A 19617-nucleotide genomic window follows, 5' to 3' on the forward strand; every position below is an offset into this window, starting at 1 on the left:
CCCATCTATTTTCCGTTTCAGTTGCAGATTTGAGATATCAACAGAGTTTTAGTTTGTAATTCCACCCCGGATCGCCTCTGCTGCCTTTATTACCCAAAGCCAGCGTCTCAGGAACAGCTGGAGCAAAACTGGACCGATTGCGCCTGCGTGCTGGCGTCCGCCCCCCCCCCCCCCCCCCGCATCCCGACTGTCACTCCCCGCGCATGCGTACTAGTTTCCTGGCGCTGCCTGGCCTAGACTGCGCATGCTCACTGGTGTCCCTGGCCGAGGAAGACGTGAGTAATCTGGGGCTGGAGGGCAGAAGAGGAGAGAGGAGCAAAAGGAGGGCGACGGAGAAAGGGGAAAAGGAAGGGAGAGGGGCTAAAGGGTGAGGTTGAAATTTGTTAACTTAGCAGCGGTAGGGAGGAGAGTTTTGGGATGTGTGTACCTGTGAGTGTCAACGATTTGAGAGTGCATTTTAATATAGAAACATAGAAAATAGGTGCGGGAGTGGGCCATTGCTTGGACTGTGTGTGGGCCTGTCAGAATGTAGGTGTATCTCAGTTTATGTACGTGTTCCTTTTCTGCATTGGTGATTCAGCGTTCATGGTGAGCTTGATGATGCTTGGATTCCTGTATCTTTCAGAATCAGAGTCAGGTTTGTTATCACCAGCATGTGTCGTGAAATTTGTTAACTTAGCAGCAGCGGTTCAATGCAATACATAATATAAAAGAAAAAAAAAAAATAATAATAATAATAATAAATAAAGAAGTAAATCAGTTACAGTAGGTAGGTAGATAGGCCTCCGTTAGTCTCGATAGACCATGGATTTACGCCTTGGAAAGTTTCCAGGGCGCAAGCCTGGGCAAGGTTTTTTTTTATGGAAGACCTGCAGTTGCCCAAGCTGCAAGTCTCCCCTCTCCATACCACCGATGTTGTCCAAGGGAAGGGCATTAGGACCCATACATACCAGACATTGATGCAGTCTGTCAGAATGCTCTCCACCGTACTTCTATAGAAGTTTTTGAGTGTATTTGTTGACATACCAAATCTCTTCAAACTCCTAATGAAGTATAGTCGCTGTTTTGCCTTCTTTATAACTATCGATAGTTGGGACCTCAGAGATCTTGACACCGAGGAACTTGAAACTGCTTACTCTCTCCACTTCTTATCACTCCATGAGGATTGGTATGTGTTCCTTCATCTTACTCTTCCTGAAGTCCACAATCAGTTCTTTCATCTTCCTGACGTTCAGTGTGCATGTTGTCAGTACATCAGTATCCACCTGGTAGTTTGTGGATCAGTGTCAAGTTGTTCACCTCCAAGTGTTTGCACTAGTGTCAGCGCCTGTGAAGGTCTCTGGGTCTAACAGTCTGTGTGGCTCCTTGTCAGTGAATGTCACACACAAAATGCTGGATGAACTCAGCAGGTCAGGAAGCATCAAAGGAAAGGAATAAACGGTCGACATTTCAGGCCAAGACCCATCATCAGGCCTCAATCACAATCATGTTTAATATCACTGGCATTGTAGTGAAAGTCATGTTGCAGCAGCAGTACATTCCAATGCATTATATATAGATTACAATAAGAAGTAGACACACTAACTGTGTAAAAGTTCTTAGACACCCTGGCTGTATATATGTGCCTAAGATTTTTACAAGGTACTGCATATTTAAAAAAAAAGTAAATTAAGTAATTGGTGCAAAAAGAGAGGACTCAGTCAAATTTAGATGCTGCCTGACCTGCTGAGTTCCATCAGAATTTTCTTTGTGTTACTCTGGATTTTCAGCATCTGCACAATCTCTTGTGTTTGTCACTGAATGTATCCAATTCTTTGTTATTATGCATTTACCTGTCAGGATGTATGTCTTTAAGCTGGTAAAGCAGAGTTAAAATATATTGGAAAACTAAAAGCTGGCAATACCCATAGCAGCTCTACTTAGTGGAAAGACAGGTCAGTGTTTTGGGTTAAAACCTAACACTACGGTTTTCAGGTTTTGAAGGATGTTTGTGTTAGTAAGATAAGTGGTTGCTTCCTTTTGCTTTATTGAATTTAAGTACAAGTATAGATTCACACAGCTGCAATTATAAACACCTATTTCGATTGTTTCTAGATCATGATATAGAGGTCTGCTGCCTACTAAGGAAAAAAGTCATTTCAATAGAATGAGCAATGCTGATTTGATTCCTAGTAAGTCGTGTTGACATATGAGAGATTAAACAGATTGAGCTCACATTTTCTTGAGTTTAGAAGAATGAGAGGGGATTATGTTGACATGTAGAAAGTCTTAAAGAGCTTGACAGAGTAGTTGGTGCTTTCTGTGTCCGTATTGTCTAAAACCAGGGAGCATAATCACAGAGGAAAAGTCATTCAGGATTAAGTTGAGGAAAAATGTCTTTTCCCATATGGTGCAAACACGAGGAAAACTGCAGATGCTGGAAATTCAAACAACAACACACACAAAATGCTGGTGGAACACAGCAGGCCAGGCAGGACGAAGGGGCTAGGCCCAAAACGTCAACAGAGCTTCTCCTTATAGATGCTGCCTGGTCTGCTGTGTTCCACCAGCATTTTGGGTGTGTTGTTTCCCATACGGTAGTGAGTACTTGAAATTCTCAACCAAAATAAAAGTTTTGGGACTCAGAACATTGGTGTGTTCGAGAGAGAGATGGATGAATTTAGAGATGTTGAGTGATTATGGAGTTAGTACAGGAAACTGGCATTGACATAAAGGAACTGTCTCCATCAGCACAGATGCACCACAAGGCTGTGTGCTTAGCCAGCTGCTCTACTCACTTTACACTTACGACTGTGCAGTTAAGCACAGCTCCAATGACACATTCAAGTTTGCTGACAGCACCACTGTCGTAGGCCGAATCAAAGGTGGTGACAATTCAGCATATAGGAGGGAGGTTGAAAATCTGGCTAAGTGGTGCGGTAACAACATCCTCTTAATGTCAGCAAGACCAAGGAACTAATTATTGACTTCAGGAGAAGGGAACTGGAGGTCCATGAGGATCAAGGTGAAGAGGGTCAGCAACTTTAAATTCTTCTGTGTTACTGTTTTAGAGGACCGATTCTGGGCCCAGCACATAAGTGCAACTACGAAGAAAGCACGGCATGCAATGTAATAAAGAGAATTACAGAGGGATGAGAGAGGAGCTTGCCCAGGTGGATTAGGGAATGATACTGATGAGGATGACGGCAGAGCAGACGTGGCTGAAGTTTCTGGGAGTAGTTCACAAGGCACAGGATAGATATGTCCCACAGAGGAAGAAGTTCTCAAATGGCAAGGATACGTGACCGTGGCTAACAAAGGAAGTTAAGGACTGCATAAAAGCCAAAGAAAGGGCATATGAGGTAGCAAACGTAAGTGGGAAGTTGGATGATTTGGAAGCATTTAAAGTCCAACAAAAAGCAACTAAAAAAGCTATAAGAAGGGAAAAGATGAAATATCAGTATCAGGTTTATTATCACTGGCATGTGTCATGAAATTTGTTAATTTAGCAGCAGCAGTTCAATGCAATACATAATATAGAGGAAGAAAGAAATATAGTAATAAATAAATCAATTACAGTATGCATATAATAGATTAAAAATCATGCAAAAACAAAAATAATATATATTAAAAAAGTGAGATAGTGTTCATGGGATCAATGTCCATTTAGGAATCAGATGGCAGAAGGGAAAAAGCTGTCCGTGAATTGCTGAATGTGTGCCTTTAGGCTCCTGTACCTCCTACCTGATGGTAACAGTGAGAAAAGGGCATGCCCTGGGTGCTGTCGGTCCTTAATAATGGATGCTGCCTTTCTGAGACACCACTCTTTGAAGGTGTGCTGGGGACTTAGTAGGCTATTCCCAAGATGGAGCCAACTAAATTTACAACCTTCTGCAGCTGCTTTAATTCCTGTGCAGTAGCCTCCCCACCCCCCCCATACCAAACATTGATGCAGCCTGTCAGAATGCTCTCCACAGTGTATCTATAGAAGTTTATGATTGCCTCAAAAAGGAGAGTCTATTATTGATGGCAGACAAGCCAATAATATAAAGCAGGATACCAAAAGTTTTTTTCAGTTATATAAAGAGTAAAAGGGAGGTGAGAGTTGATATTGAACTACTGAGAAATGATGCTGGTAAGGTAGTAACGTGGGACAAAGAAATGGCAGATGAACTGAATGAGTACTTTGCATCTTTCTTCCCTGTGGAAGACACTAGCAGTGTGCCAGAGGTCCATGAGTGTCAGAGAGCAGTAGTGAGTGCCATTGCAAATGAAAAAGTTCGAGGCAAACTCAAAGGTCTTAAGGTGGATGAACTACATCCCAGAGTCCCGAGAGAGGTTGCTGAAGGGATAACAGATGCATTGGTCATGATCTTTCAAGAATCACTTGATTCTGGCATTGCCCCAGAGGACTGGAAGATTGCAAATGTCATTCCACTCTAAGAAGGGGGGAAGGCAAAATAAAGGAAATTATATGTCAGTTAGCCTGATTTCATTGGTTGGGAAAGTGTTGAAGTCTATTATTAAGAATGAGGTTTCGAGGTACTTGGAGACTAATGATAAAATAAGTCAAAGGCAGCAGAGTTTCTGTAAAGGTAAATCTTGCCTGACAAATCTGTTAGGGTTCCTCGAGGAAGTAGCAAGTAGAGTGGACAAAGGAGAGGCAGTGGATGTAATTTATCTGGATTTTCAGAAGGTGTTTGATATGGTGCCACACATGAGGCTACTTAAGATAAAATCCCATGGTGTTACAGGAAAGAATCTGGCATGGATAGAGGAATGGCTGACAGGCAGTGAGTGGGAATAAAAGGGGTCTTTTCTGGTTGACTGCCGGTGACTAGTGGTGTTCTTCAGAGGTCATTATTGGGACCAATACTTTTCACATTGTTAGTGATTTGAGTAATGGAATTGATGGTTTTGTGGCAGAGTTTGCGGATGATACAAAGATAGGTTGAAGGGAGGTAGTGCTGAGGAAACAATGTGGTTGTAGCAGGACTTAGACAAATTGGAAGAATGGGCAAAAAAGTGGCAGATGGACTACAATGTTGGAAAATGTATGATGATGCATTTTGCTAAAAGGAATAATAGTGCTGACTATTATTTAAATGGGGAGAAGATTCAAACATCAGAGCTGCAGAGGGACCTAGGAGTCCTTGTTGTGCAAAACTCCCAGAAGGTGAATTTACAGGTTAGGTCTCTGGTAAAGAAAGCAAATGTAATGTTGGCATTTATTTCAAGGGGAGTAGAATATAAAAACAAGGTGATTAAGCTGAGCATTAATAAGATATTAGTCAAGTCGCACTTGGAATATTGTCAACACACACAAAATTGTTGTACTGAGAGCATCCTGAGCAGCTGCATCACTGTCTGGTTCAGAAATTGCACCATCTTGGATCACGAGACCCTGCAGCGGGCAGTGAGGTCAGCTCAAAAGATCATTGGGTCTCTCCTCGCCGTAACTGACATTTACACTACACGCTGCATCCACAAAGCAAACAGCATCATGAAGGACCTCACGCACCCCTCGTGCAAACTCTTCTCCCTCCTGCCATCTGGGAAAAGGCACCGAAGCATTCGGGCTCTCACGACCAGACTATGTAACAGTTTCTTCCCCCAAGCCATCAGACTCCTCAATACCCAGAGCCTGGACTGACACCAACTTACTGCCCTCTACTGTGCCTATTGTCTTGTTTATTATTTATTGTAATTCCTGCACTGTTTTGTGCACTTTATGCAGTCCTGGGTAGGTCCGTAGTCTAGTTTTTTTTTTGGTGTTGTTTTTACATAGTTCAGTGTAGTTTTTTGTATTGTTTCATGTAGCACCATGGTCCTGAAAAACATCTTGTTTTTACTGTGTACTGTACCAGCAGTTATGGTTGAAATGACAATAAAAAGTGACGACTTGACTTGAAAATGTTGGAAGAACTCAGCAGGCCAGGCAGCATCTATGAAAAAAAAATACAATCAACTGTAATTTTTTCCATAGATGCTGCCTGGCCTGCTGAGCTCCTCCAGTATTTTGTGTGTGTTGCTTGGATTTCCAGCATCTGCAGATTTTCTCTTGTTTGGAATATTGTCAACAGTTTTGGGCCTCATAACTCAGAAAGGGTGTGTTGTCATTGGAGAGAGTCCAGAGGAGGTTCATGAGGATCATTCTGCGAATGAAGGGGTTAACATATGAGCATTTGGGAGCTTTGGGCCTGTATTTATTGGAATTTAGAAGAATGTGAAGGGATCTCATTGAAACCTACTGAATATTGAAAGTACTAGAAAGGGTGGATGTGGAGAGGATTGTTTCCTATGGTGAGGGCTATCCAGAACTAGAGGGCACAGCCTCAGAATTGGAGGCGACCCTTTAGACCAGAGATAAGGAAGAATTTTTTTAACCAGAGAATAGTAAATCTGTGGAATGCTCTGCCAGATCGACCAGGGCACCAAAGGATATGACAAGAAGGCAGGTGTATGAGTTTAGGTGGGATCCACAGCCAGCCATGATGGAATGGTGGAGCAGACTTGATGGGCTGAATGGTCTAATTCTGCTGTTATGTTTTGTGGTCTTATGGTCTTATATGGTGATAAGTTTGTACTTTGGTAATACATTTACTTTGACTTGAATGACTTAATTCTTCATTTATTGGTGGTGGTTTGTTGTTTCACATGTCCTGAGGTACAGTGGAGGAACTTGTCTTGATTACACAGTGCATTGCAGGAGAACAGGGCAAAACCATAACAATGCAAAATCAAGTGTATTAGCTGTAGACAAAGTGCGGTGTAGGTAAACAATAAGGTGCAAGGACATAATGAAGTAGATTGTATACTAAATGACTTGTGTTCTAATGTTGTTAAAGTTAATGCAACAGACAGCTGTATGTATAGTACTAACAATTACCCTTTATTGCTTTTCAGATCCTGGTTAACAACCTGTAAGACTCTAGTTCACAAGCATGGTATTGAATGCAGTGATTTCCAAACTGGTTGGGAAGCGTGTGGTCCTTGCCAGTGCTTCACCACGCAGACGAGAAATTTTGAACAATGTTGTAAGTTGTGGTTTACTGTTACTCAACGTTCACTAGTATACCTTTTATATTCCAAAGTGGGAAAGGGGAAGATTAACCCTAGGATATTATCAAGTTGTTCGCTGAAGCATACAACAGAATACACTCGATATTCACAAGGTTTTCTCCCAGCAGTACATGTGATTAAATAAACTTGAGTCTTGAGATGTGTGGATGTGCTCAAAGGTTCCTGGGAAAAGGTGCACCATTCTCACTGGTTCTTGGGCATCCCTGACTCATGGCTACGTAGAATGTAGAGGAACATTTAGATGATGATGGGAACTTTGCGGTGATGCATACCAAGACCATGGATGAACACACATCCTCAGACTACCATCTGTCCACCACACTGCCATCTGTGGAAGAGCCTACAGCTCCCATATTGGCCTCATTATCAACTTCTGAACCTACGCAACTGGGTCATCCTTAATCCCAAGCGATTTTTGGATTTTACTTAGGGATACGGCACAGTAACACGCCCTTCTGGCCCAATGAGCTCTCGTCGTCCAGTTATACCAACGTAACCAATTAACCTACTAACACACTCGCCTTTGGAATGTGCGAGGAGACCACAGCAGCTGGAGAAAGCCCATGTACTCAAGTAGAGAAGATACAAACATTAAAGACACCGACAGAATTGAACCTGGATTGCTGACACTGTAATAGCATTAGGTTAACCACTTTACCATTGTGGTGCCCTTCTGTGGCCAGATTGCTGAAATAAAATGCAATATTGCTGTCAAGAAAGAGAGGTGTCATGCAATTAATATCATGCTGTTGATCGTACAGAGAGTTTAGATTAAATTGTTTTTTTTTCCCCCAGAACATTTGATTATGTGATTAGCATGGTGTTCTCTGTGTTCAGCTGATTATTACAAATCTGAAGTGATTTTCCTGATGCAGTATTTATATTGAAAAGTCAGTTCCTTTATTTGAGAAGTTAGTCTTTGGAACGTATTTATATTTGGCTTTTCAAACAATCTTTCACAGTGAGTGTAATCTAGGAAAGCTAATGGCATGTTGGCCTTCATAACAAGGGGAGTTGAGTATAGGAGCAAAGAGGTCCTTCTGCAGTTGGACAGGGCCCTGGTGACTCCACACCTGGAGTATTGTGTTCAGTTTTGACAGACAGACATACTTTATTGATCCCGAGGGAAACTGGGTTTCGTTATAGCCGCGCCAACCAAGAATAGTGTAGAAATATAGCAATATAAAGCCATAAATAATTAAATAATAACAAGTTAATCATCTCAAGTGGAAATAAGTCCAGGACCAGCCTATTGGCTCAGGATGTCTGACACTCCAAGGGAGGAGTTGTAAAGTTTGATGGCCACAGGCAGGAATGACTTCCTATGACACTCAGTGTTACATCTCGGTGGAATGAGTCTCTGGCTGAATGTACTCCTGTGCCTAACCAGTACATTATGGAGTGGATGGGAGACATTGTCCAAGATGGCATGCAACTTGGACAGCATCCTCTTTTCAGACACCACCATCGGAGAGTCCAGTTCCACCCCCACAACATCACTGGCCTTACGAATGAGTTTGTTGATTCTGTTGGTGTCTGCTACCCCAGCACACAACAGCAAACATGATAGAATTGGCTACCACAGCCTCGTAGAACATTCTCAGCATCATCCGGCGGATGTTAAAGGACCTCAGTCTCCTCAGGAAATAGAGACGGCTCTGACCCTTCTTGTAGACAGCCTCAGTGTTCTTTGACCAGTCCAGTTTATTGTCAGTTCATATCCCCAGGTATTTGTAAATCTCCACCATGTCCACACTGACCCCTTGGATGGAAACAGGAGTCACCGGTGCCTTAGCCCTCCTCAGGTCCACCACCAGCTCCTTAGTCTTTTTCACATTAAGCTGCAGTTGATTCTGCTGACACCATGTGACAAAGTTTCCCACCATAGCCCTGTACTCAGCCTCATCTCCCTTGCTGATGCATCCAACTATGGCAGAGTCATCAGAAAACTTCTGAAGATGGCAAGACTCTGTGCAGTAGTTGAAGTCCGAGGTGTAGATGGTGAAGAGAAAGGGAGACAGGACAGGGATTGGTCTCCAAATTTGAGGAAGGACATTCTTGGTTTTGAGGGAGTGCAGCATAGGTTCACGAAGTTAATTCCCGGGATGGCGAGACTGTCACATGTTGAAAGATTGGAGTGATTGGGCTTGTATACACTGGAATTTAGAAGGATGAGAGGGGATCTGATTGAAACATGTAAGATTATTATCGTATTGGACACGCTAGAGGCAGGAAACATGTTCCCGATGTTGGGGGAGTCCAGAACCCGAGGCCACAGTTTAAGAATAAGGAGTAGGCCATTTAGAACAGAGCTGAGGAAAAACTTTTTCACCCAGAGAGTTATGGATCTCAGAAGGCAGTGGAGGCCAATTCTCTGGATGCTTTCAAGAAAGAGTTAGAGCACTTAAAGGAAGCAGAGTCAAGGGATATGAGGAGAAGGCAGGAACGGGGTACTGATTGTGGAAGATCAGCCATAATCACATTGAATGGCGGTGCTGGCTTGAAGGGCCAAATGGCCTACTCCTGAATCTATTGTCTATTAAAGCACCCACCTAAAGTTAAAAGATTAGCTTTTTTATCAACTGTACTGTATATCGAAGCATTGAAACATACAGTGAAATGTGTCTCACTGCGTCAGTGTTTAATGCAGTCTGAGGATTGTGCTGGGTAGCCCTCAAGTGTTTTCACATTCCCAGTGCCAACATACTTTGCCCACAATTCACTAACCTAAACCGAATGTCTTTGGCACGTAGGAGGAAACCGGAGCACCTGGAGGTAACCCACACGGTTACGGGGAAAACATACAAACTCCTTGCAGATGCATCACAAATTGAACCTCGATCAGTGATTGTTGGCGTTATAAAATTCAAAGTTCAATGTAAAGTTGTTATCAAAGTCCATATATGTCATCATATATAACCCTGAGATTATTTTTCTTCTGAGTATTCACAGTAAGTACAAGAAACACAATCGAGTCAATGAAAGACAGCCCCAATAGTACAGACAACAACCAATATGCAAAAGACAACAAACTGTGCAAATACGAAACAAGAAAGTAAGAAAACCCAATACAATAATAACACTCTTCTCAGGGGTGATGGCAGAGTTTGTCATCAAAATGTCGGTTATTAATGGATACCTCTACCCGGCTGGAAGTCTGAGAGGAGTTTACTTGTCATTTATGCCGGAGGAGTATGAGATTCTTTTTCAAAATTGTAATAATACATAACTAAGCAATAAATATTGAGAAACTGTGTTTGCTGATGGCAGCACTCGGTACCTTGAGCTCCTGCTTAACCTCTGCCTTTGGTGGTTTGTAAACTGCAGTCAGGATCACAGTGGGGAATGGTTGGCACATAGTCATTAGATATTCCAGGTCGGGAGAACAAGAGCGCGATAAGACCACTATATCTGGGCACCACAAAGAGTCTATCATGAAGAACAGACCCCCTTCTTTTGCCTTCTTCAAATCAGTAATCTTGTCTATCCTATGTATTGAGAAGCCCTCAGGTCTTACTGACGTATCTGACATGTCCAGAGTGAGTCATGTTTCCGTGAAGCACAGAACGCACCAATTCCTTATTTTCCTCTGATATGCAATCTTGCCCTTAGTTTTTCAGTCTTGTTCTCCAGCAACTGTACATTGGCTAACAAGATACTGGGTCAAGGAAGTTTAAACATCATACCCCAGTGTTTTAGTCTGGTTTGGAGTGCTCCTCTCCTCCCTCTCTTTCAGCCATGGCAATGTACCATCATCTGCTTAAAGGTGCTGTCCTGCATGCTTGAAAGTTAAAATCTGCCGAATCCTTCAGAAGATTGTGAATTGGTAACTTGTTAAGATTCAGAAGTACTTACAGGTATTTAAAGGCTGCAGCTTACAATGAGAGTAGTTCAGAAGAAGATTGTTTAGAAGTTTTGTAAGCTGCCTGCAACATGTCAAGTTTCACCAGAGCTATCTTAGATCAACTGATTGTGCTAAGCACCATACTACCGTGTGCCTGATGTACAAGTTTATCAATGTTTTAGAATGCAGAGTACTTCCTATTGCTTTTAAGAAATGCCACTGTTGAACTTCAAGAAGCCCACAGTTGTGGAATAATACACATGGAAAGGTTAAGTTTTGTGTGAATATTGTCAGGTAGTAGTAAAATGTACCTTTGTGCTGGAGATGATATAATGAACAGAAGAATACAGATCCAAATCTGTTGAGAATGAGTCCTAAGAAGATAGAAAAGTTCAAGGAAGTGTAAAACTTGAGAGCAGAGAGGTTACACGAGGAAATCTGCAGAAGCTGGAAATTCAAACAACACACACAAAATGCTGGTGGAACACAGCAGGCCAGGCAGCATCTATAAGGAGAAGCACTGTCAATGGGGCATCGACAGTGTGTGTTGTTGAGCAAGGAGGTTGTAATGGTTACATTAGAATCAGAGAATTAAAGGAATGGTGTCTACTGCATAAATATTTTTTCCTTTATTGTACAGCGTACAGATGCAACCATAAGGAATGCACACCAGCATCTTTTACTGTCTTGCGTATTTAAGGATGTTTGGCTTGCCACTGAACATTCTAACAGGCTTTTTTTTTTTGAAAACTTTTTTTTATTGCGTTTTTAAGTGATTACAGAGTAAAGTATGGAAAAAAAATGTATATAACCCTTCCCCCCTCTCCCCTAACTTCCCTATATATAAAAAAAGAGAAAGAAAGAAAGAAAAAAAAGAAAGAGTGCCTGGTTGTTGGAAGATCTCCACATGCTCCATGGAGTTCATAATAACTTTAGTATATATATTTCTTTCCCCAAGTAACCAATTATTTCATCTTCAGAGCACCTATATATTTAGTCCTGTCTTTTGTAAATAAGGGCACCAAATTTTCAGAAATGTTTCATATTTATCTCTTAAATTATAAGTAATTTTTTCTAATGGAATACAGCCATAAATTTCTTTCTTCCAACAATCTATACTTAAATATGTATCCGATTTCCAAGTAACTGCAATAGCCTTTTTGGCTACTGCCAGTGCAATTTTTATGAATTCTTTCTGATATTTATTTAGTTTGAGTTTCGGTTTTATCCCTTCAATATCACCTAGTAAGAGTAATATTGGATTATGTGGAAGTTGTGTTCCTGTAATTTGTTCCAGTAAAAGTCTTAAATTTGTCCGAAAAGGTTGAATTTTAGAACAAGACCATGTAGAATGTAAAAAAGTACCAGTTTCTTGGTTACATCGGAAACACTGATCAGATAAATTTGGATTTAATTTATTTATTTTTTGTGGTGTAATATATAATTGATGTAGAAAATTATATTGCACTAATCTTAACTGAACATTTATTGTATTTGTCATACTATCAAGACAGTCTTGACCAATTTGTTTCTTCAATTTTAATATTCAAATCACTTTCCCATTTTTGTCTTGACTTATGGACTCCTTGTTTAATTGCCTGTTTTTGAATCAAATTATACATACAAGATGTAAATTTTTTAATCTTTCCTTTTTGAATTAAAATTTCTATTTCATTAGATTTTGGCAATAACATTGTTTGACCTAATTTTTCTCTTAAATAAGCCCTTAGTTGAAAGTAACAAAATAAAGTGTTATTTGATACTTTATATTTATTCTTTAATTAATCAAATGACATTAATATACCTCCTTCAAAACAATCTCCTGTATATCTAATCCCTTTTTGAAACCAATTATATAAAAGTTGATTGTCCATTGTAAAAGGAATAAGTCTATTTTGAATTAAAGATCTCTTTGCTAATAAAGATTTTTTTGTCTCATCATCAACATTTATCTTATTCCATAAGTCAATAAAATGTTTTAATATAGGAGATTCTTTCTTTTCCCATATCCATTTAGATTCCCATTTATATATAAAATCTTCTGGTACATTTTCTCCTATTTTATCTAGTTCTATTCTAATCCATGCCGGTTTATCTTTCTCGAAAAAAGATGCAATAAATCTAAGTTGATTTGCTTTATAATAATTCTTAAAATTTGGAAGTTGTAACCCTCCTAGATCAAATTTCCATGTCAATTTTTCCAACGATATTCTTGACATCTTACCTTTCCAGAGAAACTTCCTCACATATTTGTTTAACTCTTGAAAAAACTTCTGGGGTAATTGTATTGGTAATGATTGAAATAAATATTGTAGTCTAGGGAATATATTCATTTTTATAGTATTTACTCTACCTACTAATGTTATTGGTAATGCCATCCATTTATCAAGATCTTCCTGAATTTTTTTCAAAAGTGGTAATTTATTTAATTTGTATAAGTTTCTTATGTCATTATCAACTCTTATACCTAAATATTTTGCCGGCCATCTGAATTGAGTTATTAATCAACATTGACTATAGTCTCCATTGGTAAGAGGTAAAATTTCACTTTTATTCCAATTTATTTTATAATCTGATATTTTCCCATATTCTTTTAATCTATAAGATAATTTGCGTAATGAATGTAATGGATCTGTTAAATAAAGTAGAACATCATCAGCAAATAAGTTAATCTTGTATTCTTCCTGGTTAACTCTGAAACCCTTAATATCTGGGTCCATTTTAATTAATTCAGCTAATGGCTCTATTGCCAACACAAACAAAGCAGGTGATAATGGACCACCTTGCCTAGTTGATCTTGTTAACTGAAATGATGTTGAAATTTGACCATTTGTCACTACTTTAGCTTTGGGATTAGTATTTAAGGCTTTAATCCATTTTATAAATGATGTTCCTAATCAATATTTTTCCAATACCTTAAATAAAAAATCCCATTCCAATCTATCAAATGCTTTTTCTGCATCTAAAGCAACTGCCACACTCGTTTCCTCCCTCTTTTGCGCTAAATGGATTATACTAAGTAACCGGGTTACATTATCTGCCGATTGTCTATTTTTAATAAATCCTGTTTGATCCATATGCAGTAATTTTGGTAAGCATTTAGATAATCTATTAGATAAGATTTTTGCTATTATTTTATAATCAGTTCAATAAAGAAATAGGACTATATGATGCTGGTTTTAAAAGGTCTCTATCTTTTTTTGGCAACACTATTAAAATAGCTGTTGAAAAAGATTCTGGAAGTTTATGCGTTCTTTCCGCTTGATGTATTAACTCCATAAAAGGAGGAATTAATAAATCTTTAAACTTTTTATAAAATTCAGGTGGAAAACCATCTTCTTCAGGAGATTTATTACTTTGTAGTGATCCCAGAGCTTCTTCAACCTCCTTCAATGTAAAAGGCATACCTAATCCCTTCTGTTCTTCCGTATTTAATTTTGGAAGAGTTAAAAATCTTTCTATCTTGACGTCATCATTTTTTGATTCTGATTTATACAACTCAGAATAAAAATTCTTTAAAGCTTTATTAATTTCTAGAGGCTTATAAGTGATTTTATTTACTTTTGTTCGAATTGCATTTATTGTTTTAGAATTCTGATCTGTTTTTAACTGCCATGCAAGGACCTTATGTGATCTTTCACCTAGTTCATAATATCTCTGTTTAGTTCTCATAATTGCTTTTTCTGTTCGATATGTCTGGAGTGTATTATATTTTAACTTTGTATTAATAAGTTGTCTTCGTTTTTCTTCTGTCATATTTCTTTGAGATTCTTTTTCTAATTTTATAATCTCTTTTTCCAATTGATCTATTTCTATCATATATTCCTTCTTAATTTTAGAGGTATAACTTATTATCTGACCTCTCAAATATGCCTTCTTTGCTTCCCACAATATAAATTTGCCATCAACTGAATGTAAATTTGTATCTAAAAAGAACTGAATCTGCTTTTTCATAAAATCACAAAAATCTTGACGTTTTAGTAGAATTGAATTAAATCTCCATCTATAAATTGATTCCTCTTTACCTATCATTATCATTGTCATTATTAAAGGAGAGTGATCAGACAATATTCTTGCTTTATATTCCACATTTTTCACTCTATCTTGAATATTCGTTGATAATAGGAAAAAATCTATCATTAAGTATGTTTTATGTCTATTTGAATAAAATGAATAATCTCTTTCTTTTGGATTGATTCTTCTCCATATATCAATCAAATTTAAGTCTTTCATCAATGATAGTTAATTTTACTACTTTTGATTTTGTAACAGCCTTTGTTGATCTATCTAAAACTGGATCTAGACAAAAATTAAAATCTCCACCTATTAATATTTTATCATGTGCATTAGCCAAATTCAAAAAGACCTCCTGTATAAATTTTACATCATTTTCATTTGGTGCATAAATATTCATAAGAGTCCATAGTTCTGAAAACATTTGACAATGTATAATTAAATATCTTCCTGCCGAATCAATTAATACATTTTGTATTTTAATTGGTAAATTTTTATTAACCAAAATTGCAACTCCTCTTGCCTTTGAGTTAAATGAAGCTGCAATAACATTTCCAACCCAGTCTCTTTTTAATTTCTGATGCTCTATGTCCGTTAAATGAGTTTCTCGTAAGAAAGCTATATCTATTTTCATTTTTTTAATATGTGTTAAAATTCTTTTTCTTTTACTGGTCCATTGCCCATTAACATTAAAACTTAAAAGTTCAATAAATTAGTCATTGTTTTTAATTATGTTAGTCCAATCTATAATAATGCCTAATCTTTCAACTTTCGTGGTATCCTGGGAAATCTTTTTAGAAGTCTCCATGTTGCTATGTCTGTCCCCACCAATCATCCAGGCAAAAGAATAGAAGAAAAATAGAGTATAAAGAAAAAAACAAAATACCCCCCTACTAATGTTGTGAAAGAAAAAAAACACATTACCCCCCTCTATTGTATGGGTCATGGCAATCGCCATGATTACACACGTGAATCCCGTAGTAACCGATTCAAAGCTCCCCAGCCCCCCTGCAACATAAAAAGTATATATATAAGAAAAGAAAAAAAATACTATTCTCAATTAATATTTCTAAAATTTTACTTTTCTCCCTTGTATCATCCTTAAATGTCCATCAGTTCCATTCGCTATCTCTGTCTTCGTCTTTAACCATTACGTTTAGAAGTCTCTACATTTAATTAGCGAATAGATGGAAGTTTTTGTGCGAACACCTCCGCATCTCGATAATCGGAAAAAAATCTTTTTCCCTCCTCCAAAAAAATTATCAGTGTTGCTGGGTGACGCATTAAAAATTTATAACCTTTTTCCCATAAGATTTTTTAGCTGAATTAAATTCTTTCTTTCTCTTCAAAAGGTTATAACTTATATCAGGATAAAAAAGAACTGGTTTCTCTGCTATCATCAATGGACCCTTTCTTCTTTTGGCACCTTGGGCAGCCGCCCTCAGAATCTTTTCTTTATCCTGGTATCTTAAACATCTTATCAAAATTGATCGCGGATTTTGATCATCTTGAGATCTTGGCCTTAAGGCTCTGTGCAGCCTTTCAATCTCAATTGAAGTTTCTTCTCCCATTTCCAATTTTTCAGGGATCCATTTTTGAAAAAAATTTATTGGGTCTTCTCCTTCAGTATCTTCTTTAAGTCCAACAATTTTAATATTATTGCATCTACTAAAATTTTCAAACTTATCAATTTTTTCCACGTTGTTTTCTTTCTGATGTCCAGGCATTATTATCATCTTCCATTTTCTTCATTCTTTCATCCATATCTTCCACTTTAATTTCCAAATCTGTAATTTTCTTTTCCATTTTTTCCTGTTTCTTTGTCATTTTATCAAACATAGTCTCCATATTTATCATTTTTTCTTTAATTACTTTTTTGTTTACTTTTAATGCATTTAATTTTTCTAATTTATGCATTATTTGCCTCAAAGTCTTTTTTGTATTTTCAGAGGAACTTTCATCTCCATCTTCGTCTGATTTTTCCAGAGAATCTGACTCTCTCTCAGATTCACTTTCACTTTCGGTTTCAGTCGCAGCTGAGATTTGTAGTTCTGGTTGCTCTCGTTTGCGCATGCTCGTTCCTTTACGCTTGCGCAATTCTCGTTGATCTTTTCCTTTAGAAATGGCCGATGCTGCCGCAGTTTCCTTTTCTGTTTCGCCGGTGATGTATTGTACTTGAGTCCGCGGTTCTTCGGTAGAAGTAGGCCTTGATTCTGTTCCAACTTGAGCTGTCTTCGCGGTAGTAGTTTTCTTCATCCTCTGTTTATGAGGCATAGCTTAAAACAATCCGGAGTAGTTTATAAGTAACCTTAAGAAAATATTGACTAACTTTTCTTCACTTAAACATTAATTTATTGATTTTTTTACGGGAGGGCTGGGTTCCAGCGTCTCGATCCTACGTCATTACGTGACATCCCCATTCTAACAGGCTTATACAGATATACTGTTGGAAGTACATTGGATGCATCATGGTCCAGTATGGCAATTCATTCAGCATGGACCTGCTGGGTTGATGGGCCATTTCTGTGCTGTATGACCATGACAATAATAAATGCAGTGAGCATATGAGAAATTTTCTTGCTCATGAAATAAGGTAAATTTTAAACTTGCCAGCACTGAATGCACCTCTAGAAATTGGTTTACAATTATCACAAGTACCGCGATATTTGGTTTTGCATTCCATCTGTACAGATCATTGCAAACATAATTACAACAAGGTGGTATAAAGGGAAAAGCACAATAGAATACAGAATCTAATTACTGTTACAGAGGAAGTGCAGAGCAGGAAGACAAATAAGGTGCAAGGATCAAAATATGATAAATTCAGATAAACTTTTCAAAGTTCAAAGTAAAGTTTTTTTTATTATCAGAATACAATCATGACACCATATAGAACCCTGAGATTATTTTTCTTGCATACTCAGCAAATATAGAACAGTAACTATAAACAAAATCAATGAACATCAAACTGCAAATGCAATTATAAATAAATAGCATTAAATGACGAGCATGAAATAACAAGACAAAGAGTCCTTAAAGTGAGGTGCACCAGAAGTAGAATAAGTGGCCTTATCCCCTTTTCTTCAATCAGTTCCTTGGTCTTATTGACATTGAATGAGAGGTCGTTATTATTACACCACTCAGCCAAATTTTCAGTCTCCCTCCTGATTCATCACCACCTTTAATACAGCCCACAACAGTGGTGTCATCAGCAAACTTGTATGTGGTGTTGGGGCTGTACTTAGCCACAGTCATTGGTGTAAAGTGAGTAGAGCAGGGGGCTAAGTACACATCCCTGCAGAGCTCCTGTGCTGATGGAGATTATGGAGGAGATGTTTTTGCCAATCTAAACTGACTGGGGTCTGCAAGTGAGGAAATCCTGGATCCAGTTGCACAAGGGAATATTGAGGCCCAGGTCTTGGAATTTATTGATTAGTTTTGAGGGGATGATGGTATTGAATGCTGAGCTGTAGTCGATAAAGAGCATCCTGATGTATGCATCTTTGCTCTCCAGATGTTCCAAGGTTGTTTGAACAGCCAATGAGATAGCATCTGCTGTAGAACTGTCGCTTCGGTGGCAAATTGGAACGGACCCAAGTCACCACTGGACAGGAGCTGATATGCTTCAACACCCACCTTGCAAAACATTTCATCACTGTGGTTGTAAGTACCTGTGGGTGAAAGTCATTGAAGCAGGTTACCATGCTCTTCTTGGGCATCTATATGATTGAAACCTGCTTGAAGCAGCTGGGTACCACACAGTGCCAGAACGAGAGGATATCCGTGAGCACATCAGCACAGGTCTTCAGTACTCGCCCAGGTTCTCTGTCTGGACTAGATGCTTTCCTTGGATTTACTCTCCTGAAGATAGCCTGCACGTCATATTTCAGCTTTTGAAAATCTACGTAAGGTCACGGGAAATGCAAGTTAAGGGAAAGGCTAGATCAAAAGGGAAGAAACTTACAGTACTGGGCAAAAATATCATAGGCACATATACATAGCTAGGGTGCCTAAGACTTACATAGTACTGTAGTCATTTTATGTATTGCACTGTACTACTATTGAAAAAACTAATTCATGACATATGTGAGTGATGATAAACTTAATTCTGATATGGGTCTGTATTGTGGACTGAGAGTGGGAAGGGGGCAGGGAGAAGGGATTCATAGTTATGAAAAGGGAAAGGGAAAGAGGAGGGATTGGGAAGCACCAGAAAGGCATTCTGTAATGATCAATAAAGCAATTGTTTGGAATCAAATGATCTTGCCTGGTGTCTCAGGGCTGGGTATGTGCCCACCCGCCCCACTCTAGAGGGTGGTACTCCTTCTCTGCCACCTATCCCACAGCCCTGACCTGGCACTCCACCTTTGCTGTTCCCAAACTACTTTTACAAACTCACTCTTTGCTCCACAGTTGACAATTACAGTACTGTGCATAAGCCTTAGACATCCTTGCTATATATATGTGCCTAAGACTTTTGCACAGTACTGTAATTGATAATGTGGAGAGAATATCAAGGTTGCAAGAGGTCTTTGATCATGCTGGTTGCTTTACCATGACAATGAGAGGAGTGGACAGAATCTATGCAGGGAAGCCCAATTTTCATGATGTGTTGAGCTGTAACCACAACTCTCTGCAGGCTTTTGCAGTCATGGTCAGAGCAGTTGTCCTGTGAAGTAGTGATGCATCCAGAGAAG

At 38.7% G+C, this 19617-nt stretch overlaps 1 protein-coding gene across 7 annotated transcripts in view; it reads left to right on the top strand.

Annotated features, from left to right (window-relative positions):
• The first annotated feature begins 228 nt into the window (after window positions 1–228).
• asmtl (acetylserotonin O-methyltransferase-like) overlaps window positions 229–19617 on the top strand; it is an 80172-nt gene continuing 60783 nt past the window's right edge. The window contains exons 1-2 of one of the 7 annotated variants that reach the window (XM_059963789.1): window positions 229–275; window positions 6886–7016. In XM_059963789.1, coding sequence (XP_059819772.1) covers window positions 6924–7016 — 93 coding nt within the window. In that variant the 5' untranslated portion in view covers window positions 229–275; window positions 6886–6923. The other 6 variants (XM_059963790.1, XM_059963791.1, XM_059963795.1 and 3 more) reach the window with 6 other exon arrangements.

Source organism: Hypanus sabinus, chromosome 3, assembly GCF_030144855.1.
Source record: "Hypanus sabinus isolate sHypSab1 chromosome 3, sHypSab1.hap1, whole genome shotgun sequence".
Taxonomy (NCBI): domain Eukaryota; kingdom Metazoa; phylum Chordata; class Chondrichthyes; order Myliobatiformes; family Dasyatidae; genus Hypanus; species Hypanus sabinus.